We start from the raw sequence: 23857 nt of genomic DNA on the forward strand, positions 1-23857 counted from the left end.
TCTAAAATGAACCCACATCTTGTCAGTTAACTTAAAAATGGATAGTGAGCTGTAGAAGTAGTTCAGATCCATGATTATTCTAATGAAACATTTCCTCCTAGTAGCAGATTGCATTTTCATAGTTAATTGTCAGATTTTTAGAAAGTGTAGTCTCTTAAAGACAGACACTTGTTGGATTAAAGAAGGGAGGAAGGGAGCACATTAACTATCCTTAAAAATTTAGTTAATCCTTTAAAAGAGGGGAGGAAAACACTTGTCCTTTACTAGCCAACTCAATCCTTTGCACATACTTAATATGAAAGAACTTTTGTCCTTTTAAATAATCTGAAATACTATGCTATGCAAACATAAAGTATCACACATGTATTGTTATTCAGCATCTTGTAATACTTCTGTGTTATTACAGTTTTGGAAGAGTTGTTTTCATAGATTATGACCAGGAATTTTCCAGTTACTCAGTTTTGTAGTTGCTGTAATTATTCTACTTGGTGACTTCTCTTTTATTCCATTACTCCTTCCTTTGCAACTCTAAAAAGGTTCTTCCAGTAAAGGTCTGAGTGGGAACTTCTGTCTTTGTCTGGAAATGTCTTTGTTTTGTGCCTGCTTTTATGTGGTACTTTAATTGGTTTTGGAATTCTAGCTGACAGTTGTTTTTCTCCTCACTTTGAAGATACTTGATTGTTTTCTGATGAAAAATCAACTGTCAGTCATACTGTTGTTTCTTCCTTTATAGGTAACGTGTCATTTCTCTGGTTGCTTTTAAGAATTTTCTTGTCTTTGACATTCTGCAATTTTGCCATGATGGTCTAGGTATGAATTTATTTTTATTTTATTTTGCTTGGGATTTAGTGTGCTTTTCCACTTTGAAGATTATTTATATTCGTAACTGGGAGAATCTTAGCCATTAGCTCTACATAACGTCTCTTCCTCATTCTTTCTGTTTTCTCCTGGAATTCCTGTTGCATATTACCTTAGACATATCTTAGACATCTCTTTCTACTTGGATCTTTTGACTTATCCACACTTGTTTCATCTTGTTAGTTCTGTGTTCTGTGGCGTTTCCTCAAATATGCCTTCTGTTTTACTTTTTTTTTTTTTCTTTTAATTCTAAAAGCTCTCTCCCCCACCTCCAAGCTACTTTTTCTTAATTCACCGTATCCTGTTCTTTGTTTGGACTTCTGTTTTGGGTTGTTTTAATCAAGAAAATTTTCAAACTTAACAAAAATAAAGAGAATGCTATAATAACCCCCCATGTACCCATTACCCTGCTCTAGCAATTGTAAATTTTGTTTTGTTTATATCCCCAACACACACACACCCCTTATTTTGAAGCCAGTCCTGGGCGTCATCCATTTAATCCATAAATATTAAAATACATATCTTTAAAGGATTCTTTAAAAGAGTCTTTAGACATTTTTAATATACTTATGTTTTATTACACGGTGTTTCACTTTTTAAGCTCTTGGGTACTAACCATCTGTTTGTCTGCTGATCCCTCATGGTGGATCTGTCCCTTGATTAGTTTTGTTATTTTTAAAAATTCAGATGTAGTTTTTCCTGTGGAACTTGTGTGTGTGTGCCTTGGATTATGGAAGTGGTTCTGATGATTTGTTTCTGCTGGGCACACTAAGCCTCGGCCCACTTTTACACAGATTTTCAGCTCGTGGACTCACACATCATGTATGAAATAAAAATTTGAAGAGCACCTGCACAGAACATGCGTTTGGGTTTCAGTGTTTCATGGGGGACGACACCCACATCCACCCACACCCCCAAAAGCCCAGGAAATAGCTTTCTTGGTACTTCTCAGCAGTGATAGACACAGTTTTTCTAGGGTCCTTACCCCTTACACATCACTGTCATTGTGTTGTAAGTTTTTACTTTTTTGCTCTAACTTCATTTCCTCTTCCTATCTAGCACTTGAATATCTCCCCTTCCTTCCTTTGGAGCTTTGCTGTAATTTTTTCTTCTATTCTGTTTAGCATTTTTGATTATTTTTAGAAGGGAAAGTCTGCTTGGTCTTACTGTATTGCCACAACCAGAAATCATGTTTCTACCCATCTATTTTAAGGTGAAGAGTCATAAATTTCTTAAATACTCCATACAAGAGTGAGTTAGAGGGGTGTGTGTGTGTGTGTGTGTGTGTGTGTGTGTGTGTGTTAATCTGATAAACTGCTATTCAGGTAACATTTAATATGTGTTACTATTTCATCTGGTGAGGTAGACAATACCTAAAAACACATTCAGACTTGTATTTCAATTAAAAGTCTTCTGTTCGTGTATTTGTGCTAAAATCGAATAGTTACATTAACTTGTGCTTCTCACATTTGTCAGAAACGTTGGTAATATTAGATCTGATTTAATGTAACAGAAAAATATTAATAAATGCAGTTTTACTGCCAGGCAGAGTCTTTATTGTTTAATATTTATTTATTTAATTTACTTATTTACTTGGCTGCTCTGGGTCTTAGTTGCGGCACGCGGGATCTTTAGTTGCGGCATGCACATGGGATCTAGTTCCCTGACCAGGGATCGAACCCGGGCCCCCTGCATTGGGAGCTTGGAGTCTTAACCACTGTGCCACCAGGAAAGTCCCAGACAGAATCTTTAAGTACATGAAGTTATGTGAGATACATCTGGAAAATGGACTAATATCATTAACATATATCCCTACATATCAGTAAGGGAAAAAACTCACTGGGAAAATGGCAAAGGATATAAACATACTGTTTAAAGAAAACTGCAAATAAAACCATAGTAAGATGTTTTTCCTTATTAAATTGGAAAAGATAAAAAATGATAATACCTTGGGTTCAGAAGGATGTTGAGAAATTGGAACACTTACACATTGCTAATGGGGATGTAAATTGAAATTGCCCCGAGGAAGGACAGTTAAACATCTGTCTTCCAAGGATCAAATGTACATTTGGCACATTGTTGGAAATATCAACAGATTTGAAGCAACTTAAATGTTCATCAGAGGAAACTAAATAATCATGGTATGCCCATACAGTGGACATACATAATACTGTTCAGTGTTCTATAACATGAGGCAGTTATAAACATATGAGTATGGAATGATCTCCGAGGGATTATTACATGGAAAAGGCAAGGTGTAGAACAATGTATGTAGTACGCTAACATGAGGGAGGGGGAACGTACGTGGATTTTAAATGTTTAAAATATCTGGAAGAACATACAAGAAACTGGTGATGATGGTTACCTTGGGAGGGGAAGAACTGGCTGGCTCAGGATCCAAGGAAGGGAGAGAAACTTTATTTTTCACTTTTGAGTTTTAGGTGATGGACAGTATTATGTATTATTTTAATGGAAACCAGAGTTTTATTGTGTGTGAAAAGAAGATGCAAGTAAGGGAAGAAGAATCCTGTGAGGTTGAATTTGAATTCTGGATATATCAGTATGAGATCATGATTTTTCAAAAAAAAATTGCTGAAGGAGTGAAACAGTGAAAACAGAATGGGGGAGATTTCTTTTTTCCTTTTTTAGAAATTTGAGAATGGTAGTTAATTAACTGTTGTACATTATTACTTTGATAAAAATAAAGAATTACAAAAACAAATAATTCAAGAAAAGCCCTGTGCCATCTTAAGCCCTATAATACATGTGAAATTCTCTTGCTGTTGCATCCATTTCAGTATGTTGCCATGTCATGGTTAATGTTCATTTGACAAATAACGAGTCTTACTCTGTGGTAGGCACTGTGCTAAATACTTAACATACGATATACAGAATTTTGTGAATGAAAAATATTAAGGAAACATTTTCATCTAGAAGTTGCTCTGCTTAACAGTTTGCTCCTTTGATTTAATACCTTAGAATTAGCATAGATTATTAAAACTAGAAAATATTTTGATTATTCTATAGAAGAAATTAAACTAAGGAACTTGCTCTAGATGGAGACTCTAGAACCAGATGTTTGGTCCAGCATTCATTCCACTGAGGTTCAGTTGTGAAATTTGGTTCCTTTTTAAAATGTACTTTTGCTGGTTTGGAAAGTTTTTTTTTTCTACTTATTGCTTTTTGTTTTAAAAAGATTTTACTGTCTTCAGTGACTTTCTACCTGTTTGTGCAGTTGTGCATTTTCCTATGCCATGGGCTCTGTGCCTTGGACTGTTTTCTTCCTCCATGCTTTCTGCCTGTTTGTAAAATGCAATAGAATTTTCTGGATGAAATATGACTTCCTTCTTGAGTATTGAATTTTTCTTTGATTTTGGTCTCTTGGAGTTAAAACCTAATTAAGAGTTAGTTATTGTCTAGAGACTTTATTCTTCCTACATGTCAGTGGTTCTTTGTACTATATATAATACTTGAAGTTGGGATGTTAGAAAAATTTAGCTCTTACCATTAGATAAATGTTCCATTTGTTGAATAGTTATGTTACCCTATGTACTATATTAATTCTTTTTTTAATATAAATTTATGTATGTATGTATGTCTGCATTGGGTCCTCGTTGCTGCGCGCAGGCTTTCTCTAGTTGTGGTGAGCGGGAGCCGTTCTCTGTTGAGGTGCGCAGGCTTCTCAACGCGGTGGCTTCTCTTGTTGCGGAGCACGGGCTCTAGGTGCCTGGGCTTCAGTAGTTGTGGCACACGGGCTCAGTAGTTGTGGCGCACGGGCTTAGTTGCTCCACGGCATGTGGGATCTTCCGGGACCAGGGCTTGAATCTGTGTCCCCTGCATTGGGAGACGGATTGTCAACCACTGCGCCACCAGGGAAGTCCCTATATTAATTCTTTTGTTTGCTTTACTAATTAAATAACTTAAGGCCAAAGCCTCATCTCTCATAGATATGCTCCATTGTTTTATAGGGTAGTGCTAAGAATGCTAGCTTTATTTTCAGATTCTAGCCCCATTTAATTAATAATATGACTTTGTATAAGTTTCTTGATTCCTAGGTGATTTTATTCACTTGTAAAATTATCATAATGGTTCTTATATGTAAATAATACATGGAAGAGTGGTTAGAATAGGGCGTGGCACATATTGAACACATATATTTGTTGAATGAATAATGTAATCTTTTATGGTAATGTGTGATTAAACAGATAAAAATATACAGATAGTGACTAGTATATGTGCCATAAAGTTAGAGATTGAACATGTTAATAGTGTTTTATTTAATGAATTTCAATAAGCTGATAGGAAGTTGAAAATCCTTAGAACGTTTTTTGTTTCCTGTTGATTATTTTGTTTGTATTTCAAGGCTCTTCATCGGTTACCTGCTCTCTTAAAAAAATCAGTTTGGAAAAAAAAAATCAGTTTGGTATATAAAGAATAAACTATATAATGAGGAAGAAGAGCAGCTTATTTTGTCTATAAAACAAATCACTTATAAATGAATTTAAGATAAAAGTATTTGTTTGTTGAATGCCACACATGGACTCTTACCACTGAAGGTAAATTAATTGTCTTGGAAAAGCTATGGAAGTGATGGTAGGATTATTGTATGTAAACATAATTCACTCCTAGAGATAGAGTTAGTACTGGAGTTTTGTTATTCTTCCTAACCTTTTCTCTAAGGTTTTGGGTTGAAGAGGAATAATTACTATACTAAATTTACATCACTGTTATTTCTCACAATTTCATTTCTTGCATAGTTCTTTACTGCTTTTATGATGTAATCCTTTTTATTGTTATTCCCATCCTATTTTTCTGAGATTAAGCTTATTCTGAGGTCCTTTAGCATCTCCGAAAATGACCTGTATAATAATACCTTATATTTTTTCCTCTGACTTTGCTTGTATTTGAGTTTCTTTCGTCTAGAATGTTTTGTTACTAGTGCATCTTGTAATTTTGGGTAGTAAGTGCACTGACTTCTTCACAGATCTCTCAGATTCTCAAAAAGGAATGTACTTCTTGCATTCTGCCTTTCAATCGGGTGACACTCAACACTGAAGGGAGTCCCAATCTTAGTTCTCCAAGCCTCCCAGGATCATAAAATTTGCTGGTTGAAGCGTTACAAAGGGGATCTCCTGCTTAATTGACAAGAATAATGTAAAGGAGGAATTAGTGGAGGAACTTTTAACTACATTAATGTTAAAAATTGATTCCCTTCCTCTCTCCTGACTTCTTATCAATGACCTTATCTGGGAAGATTTTCTTATTCCAGGGAGCCACTTGTCATTTTGGTTTTTACTCTCTGACCTGTGTTGAGTCTTTTTTTTTTTTTTTTTTCGGAGCATCGGCAGGTGGACTCTCAACCACTGCCCCACCAGGGAAGCCCAGAGTCTTTTTTATAATTTAATTTTTTTAACAAAAAATTGTGCACCTAGGCTGTATATACCTTAAGTATTTATAGCCTTTATTCTATGTGGTATTAATAATTAATAACTGGTATTGATATAATACCTGATACAGCCGTAAATCGTTTTGGTAAGACATGAAGCAGAATCCATTGTCTTTTAATTGGGCTAAAATCTACATCGCTACTACTGATAGCACATGGAAAGACAGAATTATTCTGTACCTGTTGTTTCCTTCACAGAGAGCTAGTGGCATCTGACAAAGAACCATGATACCTGGCTGAAACTCCAGGATGGAAGTAATGCACAAGTCACTTTATAAAAGCCAACACTGTAAATCGTACGTAATGGCTATATGCAAACTAGTGATCAAAGTTAATAATTTTAGAAGGGAAAAGTTTACAGTTAGCTTATAAGTGGCTGTGTAAACCGATGCAGTAGCTGTTTAGCAGCTTTCCAAATCCTTGGAAGGCCAGTGTGCCAGTAAGAGAGTCCTCATGCGCATTCCCACATCTGGCTCGAGTGACTTAGGGGGGATGAGAGCTAGAATCACATTCCTCTCCTCTCCCCAAGTCCTCATTCTAGTCAGTCAGACTTTTCTCAGCCCCTGCTACCACATTTCTGCCACATTTAATCATAAAGTACTAGGTCTTAAATGTTCCAAGTAGCTTTTTTTTTTTAAATTGTAAATACTGTCTTTACCAGAGCTGGTGCTGGCACTGTTTTGGAGATCCTCTATGGGATCTCATATTAACTGCCTGACTTACTTGAGAGTAAAAGAAAAGTGAGAGGCTCTTCATTTTACATTGTAGTTCGTTAGTTTGGATTTAAGCCAGGGGTGTTGGTTCCCGCAGTATAGTACTGTGTTTGCATTATTTGATACTGCTTCTCAGAATTGACTCTTGTTTAAATTTTTTTTTTTTAAGATAGAGATGACTGAGTCAGTTTGACGTTTAGAAGCTTAGTGAATGTTTTTGTGGCTGTCTCACCATTGCCCCCCACTTCCTCCCCAGAAACCCCCTAAATTCAGGTGTTCCATAGAAATAGTTTTAAAATTGAAAGTCATCCATGATATGTAAAAATGGTATTAGAGGAAAAATTTTAAGTAGTATGATTTTGTAAGATTCTGGGAAAGAGTTTTCCTCAAGTTTATTTTAATAAATAACCATTATAATTGTATTGGTGATGGTGAGCAGGAGAGATTCTTACAACATGTGATCCTTCAGTTCTTTTCCCACTTAAGAGCATGGTGGTGCAGAAGCAGCATTTATTTTCACTTGACTTTAGTATTTGGGTGTAGCCCATCTATTTCTTCCCTTCTTGGCTCAGCAGCTTTGCAGATGTAAGCCACACTTTTGATACTTGCCACTTTTATAACATATAAATTTCTGGGGCTTCATTAGGTAATTTTAGTGTAATACTAAGTTTAACTTCCCCTGAGCTTCAGACCCTTTTAAAATATATATTTTTTAACCTAAACATATTCTTCATTAAATTTAAGGATTTAAAATGTTTCTCTGTTTATTTTCTTTAAAATAATATGCGTATAATCATTGCATTTTGTTTAGGTTCTTTTTATTCAGATAAACAGCAAGAAAGCTCTTAAGACTACATTTTCTAAACCATATTCTACTTCTTTAGTATCTATTTGTTGATTTTACTCCCCCCCAAATTTTATTCACCATAATGTTTCTTATTACAAAAAGATTTTTAAATTACTTAGCATCAAGTAAAATTGATAATCCAAGAAGGTGTCTATCATATTCATTTTTTGTGACTTTTTAATACTCCTGGGCACACCTTGTACAAATACCTCAGTTTGAGAGGCACTAGCTCATTGGATCAAGTGGACATTTCTTGGTATGAAGTGAGGGATAAAAGACATACTTAAATACTAACCCAATTATTAAAAATAGTTGTATTTGATAGACATGACTGTCACATTGCTAGGTAAGTTTTTAGGCCACTTGCTCTCAACCCCTAGACTCACCCTCTTTTTGGATGAGCGCTGATCGCAGAGGACACTGAGTAGCCCTGCTCTGGGCCGTGATGACTTACTCTGTGATTACACTCTTCTTCATATTTGATGTCTTAAACATTTCATTTCCCCTCCCTAAAATTGCACATCCTCGTTTTCTAACTGCTGCATTCCTTCTGTTACTTCTTGACAAGGCAGATATCCCTTCCCCAGGGAAGCCTGTCTTTACAGTGATCATCACCGATAAAGCTAGACATTCCCTCTCTGTGCTTCCATAGCCCCTTATTCACATATCTGTACTGTTAACGGTATACTTACCTTTTATTAGACTGTGAACTCTTTGAGGGCAAGGACCTTATTTCCCCTCTGGTCAAATACAGTGCCTAGCACCTAGCAGGTATCAGGAAATGCTTGCTTCAGTGAGTGGATGAGTGGACAGACAGGCTCTTTCTAATTAGTGTTTGATGTGATATAGCTCTACCATTAGAAATTATGACTTGCTATGACCCCAGAGCATTCAACTAATGGCAACCACCTGACCCCTGCTCTCTAGCCATGTTTCCAGTCCAGGGTGGTATGGTGTGGAGTTACTATGGCAGTTATTTTTGCTAGTACCTAATGTTTTAACTTATTTCTTTCAGGAATTGTTGGATAAGTATTTAATAGCCAATGCAACTAATCCAGAGAGTAAGGTCTTCTATCTGAAGATGAAGGGAGATTACTTCCGGTACCTTGCTGAAGTTGCTTGTGGTGATGATCGGAAACGTAAGTGTATTTGGTTTATGGGTAAAGCTAAAGTATAAAAGAGAGGGAGGATAAATTTATAATGTTACCTTACGTTCTCAAACATGAAAACAGTTATGACTTTACATTATGTGCTCTTTATAAAAAATTAAACTCATAAACTCTCTGATTATAACCTGATAAGATACTATTAAAAACAGGCTTAATCTTTTAGGCTTTAGAATTTGGTTCACCATATTTTTAGCCCCAGAGTTCTTTGCATATGCTTTGGGTGATGCTGTTGTGTCACATGGTCTTCAGCATCTTGTATCTTGAAACTTAAGATAACTGGAAATTACATGTAGAGTAGAAACAGGACATTGTACTTTTTCTACTTGACATATTAATTTATTAATTACTACCTATTTTGAGGGATCATAACATTGACTACTAATTACACATAACCAGATTTCTGAGGAGGAGAGGTCAGATGAGAGTTTTATTGCTGGTATATAATTTATCACAGAAAACACAGCTATGGGGAAAAGAGTAACCTGATTTCCTAAATTGATTGTAGAACAGTCAAAGTAAATTTATTGGCAGTGAACTCAGTCCCCTGGAGTATTGGTAGCTGGGTGTACGGTAGCACATTGTGCATGTGCCTGCTAGTCTAGGTAGAAGCAAGTTTGGGTAGAAGTATCACTTAAGTCCTTATTTATTTCCAATAAGTTTATTATTTTGTTTGTCATTTTACCCTATCCAAAAAGGGCATGCCCCACAAATGGTTATTACAGCCTCCTCTTCCTCTCTCTCAGAGAGTTACTAAAAGTGAGACAGTTTTAGCATCCCCAAAATTAGTGTAATTGAAGATACAAAGAGAAAACTTTTGTACCTTGCTGTAATAGAATCTGTATACTAAACTGTTGTGTTATCAATATATAATTTCTGTTGCCATAATGATAAGCAAAATTAAACGTGACAGATACTTGCACAGGACTGAACATTTAAACGTCAACTAGTCAAAGGGATATCTTTGGGAGATTGGGCCATAGCCCCAGCATTAATCTGATCTGACCCTTTCTGGCTCATTGGGATTTTCTCGTCCTATACGTAGAACACTCCAGTAGTCTGGGATTTGTAAATAGTCTGTATTTACAAAGTCTAGATGCTGAGATGCTTTAGAACTCTCATTGTAATGCCTCCTTATGTGCTGGACACCAAGAGCTCCTTAGTTAAATGTGAGGGCCATACCAGCTATGTTTAGATCAGTGAATGTGCCATTGAAGAAGAAGAAGGAAAGGCACATATTCGGGCTTTAAAGGGATAACTTGATTTCTGTTAGGTCAGTCCTTCTAGAGCTGTAATGGGCCCAATGGCCTCATTCAGAAAACCTAACCTTTTCAAAACATGATATAATCAGATTAGTGCTGGTAGTTCTTCCTGAACATTTTGTTCAGGAAGGTGACATTTTTATTAAGCCAGTAATCAAACTCTGGTCAGCAGATTTTGATCTATATACTGGTGCTTTTATATTGCCTTTCACATAATACATGTTGATACCGAGGGTCAGTGTTATTTCTACAGATAAGTCACAAAAATAGAGATTTTGGTGGTGATGATCTTTGTAAAATGTTTCCATTATTGTGGGAAGGGATATTGCAGCTGATTTTTTTCAAGTTTTATTGAGATATTATTGACGTATATCAAATTGTTTTTAATTGCTGCATTTTCAGGTAATAAAATTAAAAGACATGAAAGAAGAAAAGTGTTTTAGTCCCAGAGATGAAAAACCTGATATACTGTCTCATGGTTTTTATATTAAGCTGATTATAAACAAGCAACATTATAAACTAGTTTTTTAATAGCCCAGTACAGGATAATGTTTTTGGTTTGCTACTGTGGTTTTAAACGAAGGCTACAGAGAGAAGTCTGGCTCTACCGAGTTAGTAGCATAGGTTAAAGGTATTACTGTATACTGGGTGGATATTTTCAGTATCATGCTTTTTTATTTCGTTTTTTTCCCTTCACAGAAACGATAGATAATTCCCAAGGAGCTTACCAAGAGGCTTTTGATATAAGCAAGAAAGAGATGCAACCCACACACCCAATCCGCCTGAGGCTGGCTCTTAACTTTTCTGTATTTTACTATGAGATCCTTAATAACCCAGAACTTGCCTGCACACTGGCTAAAACGGTAAGATGTGTGTCCAGAAATACCCTCTTTAGGTTATTTGAGATAGCAAGCATGTTAATTTCTAGGTATTTTACTTGGATATCCAGGGATGATTTCTACATTTATTTGGATATCTCCTTTTTCTTACCATCGTGACCACTACCACTGTCCTTCTCAAGATCTTACTCTCCCAGCTATGGTTGTAAGCAGTAAGATCTGTCTAAAGAGCATATTGGTCAGAGTAATCAAAAAAGTATGAGAGAAATGTAAAGGATTGGAAAGTAATGCCTGCCAGGTGTGTGGTCAGTAGAATCTCTGCATTCCTCAAAGTGTTTCAAAGTGGAAGCGTTCCAAGGGGTTTTTGCAAATAAATACTAGTTCTTATTTGTAAAAAATATATTGGGCATAGCTACTGTGCTGTCTGTCCTGTGAAAGAACTAAGAAATGCTTGTTTACTGATTAAGTACGTATAACTTTATAAGTTTTAGTCATCCTCAAAAATTCTTAAGCTGAGAATCCGAGGCAGTGATTTCATTGAGTTTTGTTTTAAGTGATAATAGAACATAAAGTGGATGTTCATCTATTTTATAAAAATGGTTTGTGACTATAGAGTGTCAGTTTGTGTCGATGTAAATACTGTCTACCGTGGATATTAATATTTGTCAGGCTTTTGATGAGGCCATTGCAGAGCTTGACACACTGAATGAAGACTCATACAAAGACAGCACCCTCATCATGCAGTTGCTTAGAGACAACCTAACAGTGAGTTTTTCATACTTTTAATTTTATTTCCTTTTCAGGAACAAAAGTATTAATATTTTATTCAGGCTCCCTGTGTTTTGGGGCACCTATATTAGAGCTACACTTGCTCTTAGAAAATGATTATATAAAAATTACATAAAAATATTAAATATGTATTAGTATTTTGTATAGGACAACTGTTCTTCGTAGGCAGATTTTCAAGTTGAATAGGCATTTTATCAGACCTTCCTGAGAAAGTACTAAGATTTTAGGAACTCATAATATTAACATTATTGACTCTTTATTTGACTGGTATGAAGATGTTGAGAAATTATGTTAATATAGAAAGTTTGTCTTTTTTAATTTGTTTTTTCTTTTGTTTTTCTCCCTACCTCTTGTATAGACAGGGGGTGGAGGAAAAAGTAATGGTGAAAAAAATACAGGTTGAGCTTTACTTAGCTTCTTTTGTAGGTTCAAGTAAATTGGATAGGTCAAAATCTTAGACAAAATGTGGAAGAAATACACCTTTTAATATAAATGTAGTTCTCCCGCCCCCCCCCGCCCAGATTTGATGCTTTATCTTCTGCTAGATAAAAAAAATTTTAACATTAGTGCCCTCTGTTCAACTTCGCTGAAGAGAGAAATTATGAAGACAGTTCATTCCCAGCCATTAGAAATCCCTCTGGTTGTGAGGTGACAATAGAAAAATGATCAGCATAAATAACTTCTATAGAAGAAAAACAAACTGAGCAATTAACCTCTTTCCAGATACACCGTGGAGCTATCTTTTTTTGCGGGGAGGGGGGGGCAGTGGCTCTCACTGTTGTGGCCTCTCCCGTTACGGAGCACAGGCTCCGGACGCGCAGGCTCAGGGGCCATGGCTCACGGTCCCAGCCGCTCCGCGGCATGTGGGATCTTCCCCGACTGGGGCACGAACCCGTGTCCCCTGCATCGGCAGGTGGACTCTCAACCACTGCGCCACCAGGGAAGCCCACGTGGAGCTATCTTTTAACTAGTTCTGTTTTCTCTCTCCCAGAGATAGTTCTTTGGGGATATTTGTTTGTTTTTATTTTAGTATCTTAATAATGACTTAAAGGTTAAGACTTCATCTTTGCTAAAATTGCCACTAGTGTCTTGGTGCTGGTCTAATAGAAATCCATTTTGTGAACTATTATTATGCATAGTCGACAAGTATTGACTATTCCCTTTTTCACTTCATTGTTCCATCCGAAAATTAGAGAGACTAACATCCTACCTAATTCAAGAACCGTATCTACATATCTTCATGCACACATGCTGCTTCCCTGTAACTTAACATCGTTCACTCCTGTTTAACTCTTTGCAGCATACAAAGTAAGCCTGCTTCTTATTCTATATGATAGCCCTTCAAGTACTTGGCAATGGTGACTTTGACCATGGTCCCTGCCCACCCCCAAAAAAATTTGTTTTGGACTTATTAATCTCATAAATTATATTTTAGTAGTGCTTTTAAAAAGAGCATTGGCCTGCCAGAAATTGAGAGAGCATTAAATTCTAAGGATGTTAGTTACCTTGTTTTTATCTGAGATTATAGTAAGCTTTGAAAACGTACTCAAATAGCGTATATGTGTTTGTCATTTTGCAAATGCACAGTGAAAGGAATACAGGGGTACACTTTGGGAGGAGTTGATGAAATATAACTTCCAGTCTTAGTCATAATCTCTGTTGTTTAATTTACTGCTCTAAGAATTACATTCTGATATAATAATAAGACTTGAAATGATTGATCTAGAAATAGTAACTTAGTATGATTTTCTTTTCTAGTTATGGACGTCAGACAGTGCAGGAGAAGAATGTGATGCGGCAGAAGGGGCAGAGAACTAAGTGCATACAGGGTGTCATCCTTCTTCCCCTCAAGAAACCTTTTTACTCATCTCCATTCCTTATTCCATTTGGATTTCCTATAGCAAAGAAACCCATTCATGTGTATGGAATCAACTGTTTATAGTCTTTTCACACCGCAGCTTTGGGAAAACTCCATTCCTTGATTTGTGTTTGTCTTGGCCTTTCTGGTGTGCAGTTACTGCTGTAGAAAAGTATTAATAGCTTCATTTCATATAAACATAAGTAACTTCCAAACACTTATGTAGAGGACTAAAAATGTATCTGGTATTTAAGTAATCTGAACCAGTTCTGCAAGTGACTGTGTTTTGTATTACTGTGAAGATATGAAAATGTAGTTAATTACAGTTTAAAGAGTTAAAAAGTGTTCTGCATAACTTCCTGATTTCTACATTCCCTCCCTTACTCTTCTTCGGGGGTTTTCTTTCAGTAAAGCAACTTTTCCATCCTCTTAATATATTCCTTTTTGGTAGGAATCCAGAAGTATTAGATTGAATGGAAAAGCAGTTGACATTTTGAGGCTGGAGGTCACAAATTAAAATGCCTCCTGTATCATATATGATGGAGGTCTTGCATATCTGTGACAACAGGGAGTTTCCTCATTCATTCTTCATTTGCTGCTGTTTAAGTTGACAACTTCCCTTCCCAATAAAAATTCACTTACACCTCCTGCCTTTGTAGTTCTGGTATTCACTTTACGATGTAATAGAAGTAGCATGTTGCTGCCAGAATACAAGCATTGCTTTTGGCAAATGAAAGTGCATGTCATTTCTTAATACACTAGAAAGGGGAACTAAAGTACACAAGTCCAAGTCTAAAACTTTAGTACTTTTCCATGCAGATTTGTACACATGTGAGAGGGTGTCCAGTTTGTCCAGTGATTGTTAGAGAGTTGGACCACTATTGTACGTTGCTAATAATCATCGACTGTAGTCCCAAAAAGGCCTTGTGAAAATGTTATGCCCTATGTAACAACAGAGTAACATAAAATAAAATTACATTTTATAAACCATTTACTATGGCTTTGTAACAATTACATACTCATATTTTAAGGGACAGGTGAATTTACTACTTTCTGAAGTTTATTGATACTTCCCTTTTATCTCATGTAAAATGGAGTAGTGGTACCCATTTTTCTGCATTGTGATACACTTGTCTAGGGATGCCTGGACCTGTATAAAATTGGACTCCATTTCTTAAGAGTTAGTGTTTTACCTTAGATCAGTTTTGTGGACCCTCTCTTCCTTAGATGTAAATGATATTAGTTAACTGTTAAATGAAATAAAGTGGACATTTTAAAACTAGAAAAGTTAAAATTACGTGATTGTGAATGCTTTGGCTGGTGTTAGAATTACGTTTCAGTGGATATTCAAACAGAATGTCAGAGTTTAAGAGTACCTTGTTTTGTTTTCAGATAATTCTCTTTGTAAACACTCAGTTGTACCATTGGTGAGTTCAGAATAATTTGGGTTTTATAATATTGCCATGGCTATTATACTAGCCTGTCTTAGTATTGGCCTGAGAATTTATTTTAAAGTCAGAAAATAATCTGAAAAATTAAGCTGTGTAGGATTATCCTTTTTCTCCTAAAAGTGTAACTATGAAACAAGGTTTTGTTTGCACTTGATTCGTTTTCTGAGGGGAAATGAAAAGACAGAATTGAAGGGGACTTGCAGAAATTATCCATTTAAATAAGATTAATAGAACTCTGGCCTCCAAAATCTAAATCAGTAAGACAGTGCTTTTTAAATAAAAATTTCAATAAACATTGAAAGAACATTGTGAATTAGGAGAAAAAATTATCAGTCCTAACGAAGTTGTAAGTACTGAATAAAGTAATGACTACACTACTTTGGTGAGTTATGAAAGTAGCCTTCTTTCTTAAAGAGCAGATTAGTCCCAGGTTATCTCCTTGCTTTAGGAGAGGTGAGCATCTTTAAAAGGGGGCCCAGCCTGTGGTATTATCTCTTTTTGACTCTCATTTTGGGGCCTCCTTGTACTAGATGTAGAGGATATTTATAGAATACTGCTAAGAACTCAGTCGGGGTAGAGGGAGGGTTTAAACCCAGGTTTGAGCTTTCTAACTTTTATAATTACTTTCTGAGATAGTTTAGAAATTTTAAATGTTAAACCTATTTTATAGTTAGAACTTTTTAATTGGCAGTTTTCCCTTTAAAATGTCATTTAGGTTTTAATAACTAAAAATAACAGGAGGGTGGATTGCATCCTAACACTGATTATCCAAAATAGAAACATTAGGGATTTCTCTTCCAACATACAGTACATTCAGCCATGATTATTTGACCCGAGATTGGGAAAGAACAGTACGTTTTTTTGGACGGGATTGGTAGACTACAGTCATGTGTATAACTTTAAATATTTATCAGTAGAGACTGTTAGTTTTTAAAAAAATCATGAAAAACACTAGGAAGCCCATTTAAAGTGTGTAAAAATTCTAATAGAGTAAAATATTTTGAGATCAGAATTCTAGTCACTTATATTTAACTGGACTGAGTTTTTTTTTGTTTTGTTTTGTTTTTTTGCGGTACGCGGGCCTCTCACTGTCATGGCCTCTCCCGTTGCGGAGCACAGGCTCCGGACACACAGGCTCAGCGGCCACGGCTCACGGGCCCAGCCACTCCGCACAGCATGTGGGATCTTCCCGGACCAGGGCACGAACCCGCGTCCCCTGCTTCGGCAGGCGGACTCTCAACCACTGCGCCACCAGGGAAGCCCCTGGACTGAGTTTTTTGTTTTGTTTTTGTGGAGTTGAGCCAAACATTCAGAAATATGAGGGCCTATTTTAGGCACAAACGTGACAATTTTTGTTAAATTATGAGCCTGAGTTTCTTTGGACTGGTTATAGATAGGTGTCATCTGATATGTTTAGGAAGACTCACTTTAAACTGATTAAGACAGTTATGTTGTATGTTTTATTCTGCCATATATCATCTTACCTTGTATAATTTGTATTTCATCAGCTTTGCAAGAGGAGAGTTACCATTGTATATCATATCTTACCATTGAATTTTGAGGCCATCATAATTAAGTACCAGTATAAACCACCTGCCACAATAACGTTTTTTTTTTAACAGAAACCACTAATTTTTTTTTAAATTAATTTTTTGGCTGTGTTGGATCTTTGTTGCTGTGCGTGGGCTTTCTCTAGTTGTGGCGAGCGGGGGCTACTCTTTGTTGCGGTGTGTGGGCTTCTCATTGCGGTGGCTTCTGTTGTGGAGCACGGGCTCTAGGTGTGTGGGCTTCAGTAGTTGTGGCTCACGGCTTTAGAGCGCAGGCTCAGTAGTTGCAGCGCACGGGCTTAGTTGCTCCGGGGCATGTGGGATCTTCCCAGACCAGGGATCGAACCCATGACCCCTGCACTGGCAGGCAGATTCTTAACCACTGCGCCACCAGGGAAGTCCCCCACAATAACGTTTTTGATGCATTCAGCAGGTGCTTAAGAAACCTGTGGTGTCAATACCAGAAGATGAGTCCCAGACCATCATGAAATTCAGTTCACAGCAGACTTGCCATTTACTGGTTAGCCACAATTCACTTACAAAAGCCTTTAGACTTGATGCTTTAAAGGGAGTAATAATAAATAGTAAGTAATAATAAATACCCAGGGGGAGAAGCTGGAGACTGAGCCGTCTTCAGTTTAAAATTAGAACACCTTGAGCATGTCCATAAATGGTCTGGCCCTTCTGTTTTAGTCACAGGGAACCAGCATTGATTGAATTCATTTTGGTGCCTGGTCATGTATTAGGCACACACATTCACATTTAGTCATGTTTAATCCTCTCAGCTGCCCTGCCAAGTTAATTCCCCCTTGACTGATAGGACATCTGATCAGAAAAATAATGAAGTTATTTGTCCAAAATTAATGTGTATTAAGCGGCAGACTTATAGTTTGAAATCAGATGCCAAAAGCAAATTCATTTCTGTGTCACTGTTGCCAGCTGTGGGTGCTTCAGCTTGTTTACTATGGCTAGTAAGTAGAATTATTTATCTTTTATTTTCTGTCATACTGGGAGGGTTGGTTTGTTTTTTTAACTCTTCCTCCGCTTACCCTCAATCTGTCATTTTTGCCCTTGAGGAAAACCTTAAAAGCAGCTCAGGGAATATTAGGACATGCTGGACCTAACCCATGGTTATGGAAGCAAGTCCAAAAAAAATCAACTGAATTTCCCAAGGTCCCAGCTAATGTTTGACCTGAAGCTAGACAAAATTAGACCAAAAAAACAGATGAAAATAGTTTCAGATTCTCAGTAATTCTCTACTGCCTAAGTTGAAAAGAATTTTCAATGAAAATTATCTGTTCTTGCCACTCAGACTTAGAAAATGAAGGCTTTAATATACATTTCTCTAGGAGGTATTTTTAAAAGATGTTAGCCCTCTAATGATTTTCAGAAAGTAAGGAAATAATGTTCATTACCAAGCATTTGTCAAATTTATGGTTCAGATACGTTCTTCATTTTGTATGTTTCACACTGAAGGCCCTTGTGTTGTCAATGTTCGTCGTATACTCAATACTTCAGTATAGTGATAAGGCCATCGGCCAGGGTTCTAGCCCAAGCGCCCCACTGGTAGCTGCATGTGATCTTGGGCCACCATATCGGGGGCCTGACTTACCCATCTTCACAGGTTCTGTTTTTAAGCATCTTCACAAATAAAACTCAGCTTCATAAAATTTTTGAGGTAGATTTTTCTCCTGATTTATGAATGAGAAAACTGAGGCACAGAAGCTAATGATGTGTCCTAGGACTTGGGTCCTCATAGCTAAGTGAGTGGTGGTATCAGGATTCAAATCTGGGTAATCCACTTGAAAGTTGGTACTCTTGCTGCTGTGCTATGTTGCCTTTTTTTGGAGATTAAAGCAGTGACAGATCAGTGCTTTTTAAAAATTTCATTATGACCGATTAGTGGATAGTGGAAACCTAATGGGTCACAGCTAGCTCTTTTATAATAGAAGTATATGGCATGGGAATTCCCTGGCGGTCCAGTGGTTAGGACTCGGTGCTTTCACTGCTGGGGCCCGGGTTCAGTCCCTGGTCGGGGAACTAAGATGCTGCAAGCCGCATGGCGTGGCCAAAAAATATATATATATGGCATGTTAATAGGGATAATAGTTTGTGAAATCATTTTCACTTTATGTGAACAGTGGGTTGTGATGTAAAATTGATTTCAAATGAGTTTAAGAGCCATTTGTTCTAGATGGTCTTAGAGATTTCTTTGCAATTCATGTCCTAGGACTGTTAAGTTCATAATTTCACTGTTGTGAATAGTATCAGAGTTTTTAGTGGTGACATTGTTGGGTCCCTTCCACTTAAAGCATTGTGTTAATGGCAACACTTTCTACTTTAGAATGTGCTGAGCAGTGAGTCCGTTAATGCCCTTTAGAAAAAAAGGAGACTCCCTCTTTTGAGGGCAATACTTTTTTTTTGTTGTTTTTTTTTTTTTGGCGGTACGCGGGCCTCTCACTGCTGTGGCCTCTCCCGCTGCGGAGCACAGGCTCCGGACGCGCAGGCCCAGCGGCCACGGCTCACGGGCCCAGCCGCTCTGCAGCATGTGGGATCTTCCCGGACCGGGGCACGAACCCGTGTCCCCTGCATTGGCAGGCGGACTCTCAACCACTGCGCCACCGGAGAAGCCCAAGGGGGCAATACTTTTATTCCACATTGCTTGAAGGATTATGTGAAGATTAATTCTTGTATCTTTTCTTTGTCCTCAGACACTGTTTTCTGCAGCATATCACAGCCTTGGCCTAAGACCATCAAGGAAGTACTTAAACCCTAGAAGCATGGCAGAGTTAGGATTTACTCAGCTAGCAAAGAGAATTATTAAGGGCTTTCATGGGATATGAATTACTAAGTGGGTTTGAAACTGGGTTGAGTCCCAAGTAAAAATCAGTACAATAGGCCTTACTACTCTAGGCTCCTAAATTCTTTTATCTGAGCTGGAATACAGCTCTTTGAGGAGTATCTAAGGTTCTTACCAAATGCCTATGAAAAGAGTTGTATTACTGTAATTTGAACTAAAGATTTAGGAATTTCGTTGCTAATTTAGACAAATGAAATTATATACTGTAGACTTATTTGTTTGAGATGAGATTTATTTGCCTATATACAAAAATCACCATTTTTCTTTCTGTGACAGCAGATGACATTGTTGAAAGCTAGAAAAGTTCTGCTTAAAAGTCAATTAAGTGCAGCCATGCTTTCTTTCCACTCTGGAAATGTAGGGGAGCTAAACCCACTTAATGAGGCTCAGGTCAGCCTCATTTCTGAGGACGTGTGTATGTGTATACTAGAAGTTGGCATTTATTGAAAAAACTTCCTGCCCCTCACTCATCTTATGAGCGCCACTCCACAGCATCTGACTTGAATAACTCTGGACCCTGAAGGAGACCAAACTGCTTGTATTTTATTTTCTGCTGGCATCACCTTATGTTTTTTGCCCATTTGGAATTAGTGCTGAGCACTCTCTCCATCCTAGAGCCGTGGGTCTTCAGACACGGCCCTGCATTTCAGCCATTCTCCTTAACAGGTGGTGTTCTTTCAGCTCTTCTGGCACTTAGAACCTTGGTGCGTTCAGTGGAAAGATTTCAGAAGACTATTGTGTCCTGAGACTGGGGCAACGCCACTACTTTGGAGCTAGGAACATAAATGGGACAAGATTACTTGTCTATTCCTACAGCTGCGTGATGTGAGAGACACGTGACCTAGCGGAAAAAGATCTAGCTTACACGAGCATTCGTTCATTCACTTACTCTTTAAGTATATTGACTGCCTGTTATGAGCCAAGGACTATACTGGGTACTCGTACTTGCAGCTTTGCCACTTTTTTAGTTGTAGGCCTAATCTCTCTCAGCTTCAGTTTTCTTACCTATGAAAGAGACACCTGCCCGACCTGTGAGCCAATACGTGAAAGTATTTCCAAGTGTAAATGGGTTGTGAGATACACATATGTGGAATACTCGGTGAGCAGCAGGACAACCTAATTTCAGAATTGGAAAGTTCTAATAAAGTGAAACTAGTCTTGTGGAAGAGAAAACCGTGGGACCACACTTGGAGCAGACCTATTGCCCTGGATTTTCAAGGGCATAGTAGACACAAAAAGAAAATGACCGAAAAAAAAAAAAACTTAAGCAGCGGTTTTGCTTCTAATTAGCACTCACTGATGCAGCAGATGGGGAAAGGTGGTTCTGTTGCCATGAGAAAAAAATCAGGAACAAGTACCAAGTACCAAGAGGAAACGCCTTTGTTTCTCAACAGGTAACTTCAGTGATTGATAGTGCCACAAGGCCGTAACTGTCAAGCTTCGGCATGCATCGTGATGACCTGGAGAGTTTGCTAAAACAGATTTTGATTCAGTAGGCTTGAGGTAGGGCCCATAGATAATGTGCATTTCCAGCGACTTCCCAGGCGACACTGATGCTAATGATCAGGGCTTGGTAGGTACTTAGGAAACCACTGCCTTAAGAAAGCATGAATAATTAAGGCCAAAGAAAAGATCAGGTGATTTTCACAGCAGGGGAATAAAAAGTCAGTTAAATGATTCTGAATGTAGCAGCACACGGTTGAGATCTGTGCCCACCTGAGGCTAATGAAATGAGGGCCTTCCTGTCAGCAACTGAAGTTGATCGGGTTGATTATGCAGAAGAGCACAGGAGGCTCCGGTTCACTCTGCCTCGACTCTCGGTCTTGCCCATGTTAATGGTTTTGTATTTAAAGTAAAAATAGGGGATTCCCTGGTGGTCCAGTGGTTAGGACTCTGTGCTCTCAGTGGCAAGGGCCCAGGTTTGATCCCTGCTGAGGGAATTTAAATCCCACAAGCCGTGCAGTGTGGCCAAAAAACAAAAAAAAAAAAAGTAAAAATAAAATACAGTGATACTCTAATACTGAACAAGCAGATTTCGTGATTTGACGATGCCGTGGAGGTGAGTTAGAACTGATCCTTAAGGTTTTAGGTAAGGAGGATCCATCTGGCTGGTGGATGTGAGGTTAGAGGTCTGCTTTCAGTATTAATGGGAGATCAGTGTTGGGAGACTGGCCTAAAGCTTGAGGCAGGAAGCCAGGGATGTATCAACAGTGGGCGGGAGGCCCAGAAACTTGTTAGGGCACCATGTAAGCTGACTAATGGCTCTATGGGTCACCAGGGTCAAACTAGAGGCCCAATATTCCTGTTACAAGGTAGAGCACTTGAGTTCCTTCTGTTCTGATTCATCAATCCTAAATTGTTGATTCAGGGCAAAATAAAATGCAAATGAGCTTTCTTTTTTAAAGGTAAGCTAGAGGGGCTTCCCTGGTGGCGCAGTGGTTAAGAATCCACCTGCCAATGCAGGGGACGTGCGTTCGAGCCCTGGTCTGGGAAGATCCCACATGCCGTGGAGCAGCTAAGCCCGTGCGCCACAACTACTGAGCCTGTGTGCCCTACAGCCGGTGCAATAAGCTAGAGGGGCTTCCCTGGTGGCGCAGTGGTTAAGAAAGCCAATGCAGGGGACGTGCGTTCGAGCCCTGGTCTGGGAAGATCCCACATGCCGTGGAGCAGCTAAGCCCGTGCGCCACAACTACTGAGCCTGTGTGCCCTACAGCCGGTGCTCCGCAACAAGAGAAGCCACCTCAGTGAGAAGCCCACACACCACAACAAAGAGTGGGTCCTGCTCGCAGCAACTACAGAAAGCCCGCGCTCAGCAACAGAGACCCAACACAGCCAAAAAAATAAGTGATGAAAATTGCTGATGGCTCTGGGGAGATAGTACTTCTTAGATAGAAACAAGTATACTAGTCTCTTTCTCCTTAGTTCTTTACAGGCTAAACTATTGGGTTGGCCAAAAAGTTCATTCAAGTTTTTCTGTATGTTGTTACAGAAAAACCCAGATAAATTTTTGGCCAACCCAATAGAATAAGAGGTTGCAAACCCAGATCAGGCTGCCCTCCCAGTATTTCTCTTCTTAAGAAGACTCTCAAGGGCAAATATCCCTGTACCTCTCCAGGGGCTAAGAGCTCTTAACTGTAAAAAGAGCGCTGTACCCTCTCATTCTCTCAAAATAGATGCCTCACTCTTGAATTTTGCATTCTGTGCTCAACTTGAGTACCCTGTTGTGGAGGCATCGGAGGTGACAACTGGTGAATGACGGGCCTTCCAGCTGTTCTGTGTATATTCTGCTGGGTGGATGGTCCTGTTACTACCAACTGTTGGATTGCACACTCACCTGTCAGATGACAGTCAGAAACTAGCCGGCCTCAGCCAGGGCCCATTTTCAGGAGTTGTGTAAAGAGTTACCACCGTTTAGGCAACAAAGCCATGGACTGGAGATCTGAGTCCTGGCCTGTCATTCCTGCTATTAACTTGCTGTGGGACTTTGGGAAAATCAATGAACTTCTTTCTGTAAACTTCAGGAAGGCCTAGGGATTCTATGAAATCTATGGAGAGTTTTAGCAAACTCTCCAGGTGATCACGATGCATGCCAAAGTTTGAGATCCAGGAGTACGTACTTCAAACCCAGTGCTCTCCTTTGATCTATTTGACACATTAAGTTTCTGCAAAAGATTTCTTTTGGAGCTAGAGCGCTACAGCTAAAAACAATAACAACCCAAAAAAAGACTTGAAAACATCACCAAACTGGATGACACACACATTCCCTTGTTTATTTAAAATTCACATCTTTGACACTAACTGGAGTTTTTAATGGATGTCTACTTTGAAATTATTTCCAGAACAAGGCGGAATGTATAAATCTACAGTGCTCACTTCAGCAGCACATAGACTAAAATTAGAACGATGCAGAGAAGATTAGCATGGCCCCTGTGCAAGGATGACATGCAAATTCATGAAGCATTCCATATTTTTGAGAGGGGGAAGGGTAAGCTGGGATGAAGTGGGTGAGTGGCATGGACATATACACACTACCAAATGTGAAATAGATAGCTAGTGGGAAGCAGCCGCATAGCACAGGGAGATCAGCTCGGTGCTTTGTGACCACCTAGAGGGGCGGCATAGGGAGGGTGGGAGGGAGACGCAAGAGGGAGGAGATATGGGGATATACGTATATGTATAGCTGATTCGCTTTGTTATACAGCAGAGACTAACACACCATTG

At 38.4% G+C, this 23857-nt stretch overlaps 1 protein-coding gene and 1 non-coding gene across 2 annotated transcripts in view; both read left to right on the forward strand.

Moving 5' to 3' along the window:
• Positions 1-14770, forward strand: part of YWHAQ (tyrosine 3-monooxygenase/tryptophan 5-monooxygenase activation protein theta) — a 39923-nt gene extending 25153 nt beyond the window's left edge. Inside the window, exons 4-7 of the mRNA XM_024737718.1 lie at positions 8880-9003; positions 10992-11155; positions 11801-11896; positions 13679-14770. Of these exons, the coding sequence (XP_024593486.1) occupies positions 8880-9003; positions 10992-11155; positions 11801-11896; positions 13679-13738 (444 nt within the window). The 3' untranslated portion in view covers positions 13739-14770. The remainder of the gene's footprint in view (positions 1-8879; positions 9004-10991; positions 11156-11800; positions 11897-13678) is intronic.
• Positions 14771-23501: 8731 nt separating this feature from the next.
• On the forward strand, positions 23502-23608 carry LOC112394813 (U6 spliceosomal RNA). Its single transcript, XR_003002221.1, has one exon. It is a non-coding gene; the product is annotated as a U6 spliceosomal RNA (small nuclear RNA).
• The last annotated feature ends 249 nt before the right edge of the window (positions 23609-23857 follow it).

This window comes from Neophocaena asiaeorientalis, unplaced genomic scaffold (genome assembly GCF_003031525.2).
Source record: "Neophocaena asiaeorientalis asiaeorientalis breed wild unplaced genomic scaffold, Neophocaena_asiaeorientalis_V1.1 scaffold396, whole genome shotgun sequence".
NCBI lineage: Eukaryota > Metazoa > Chordata > Mammalia > Artiodactyla > Phocoenidae > Neophocaena > Neophocaena asiaeorientalis.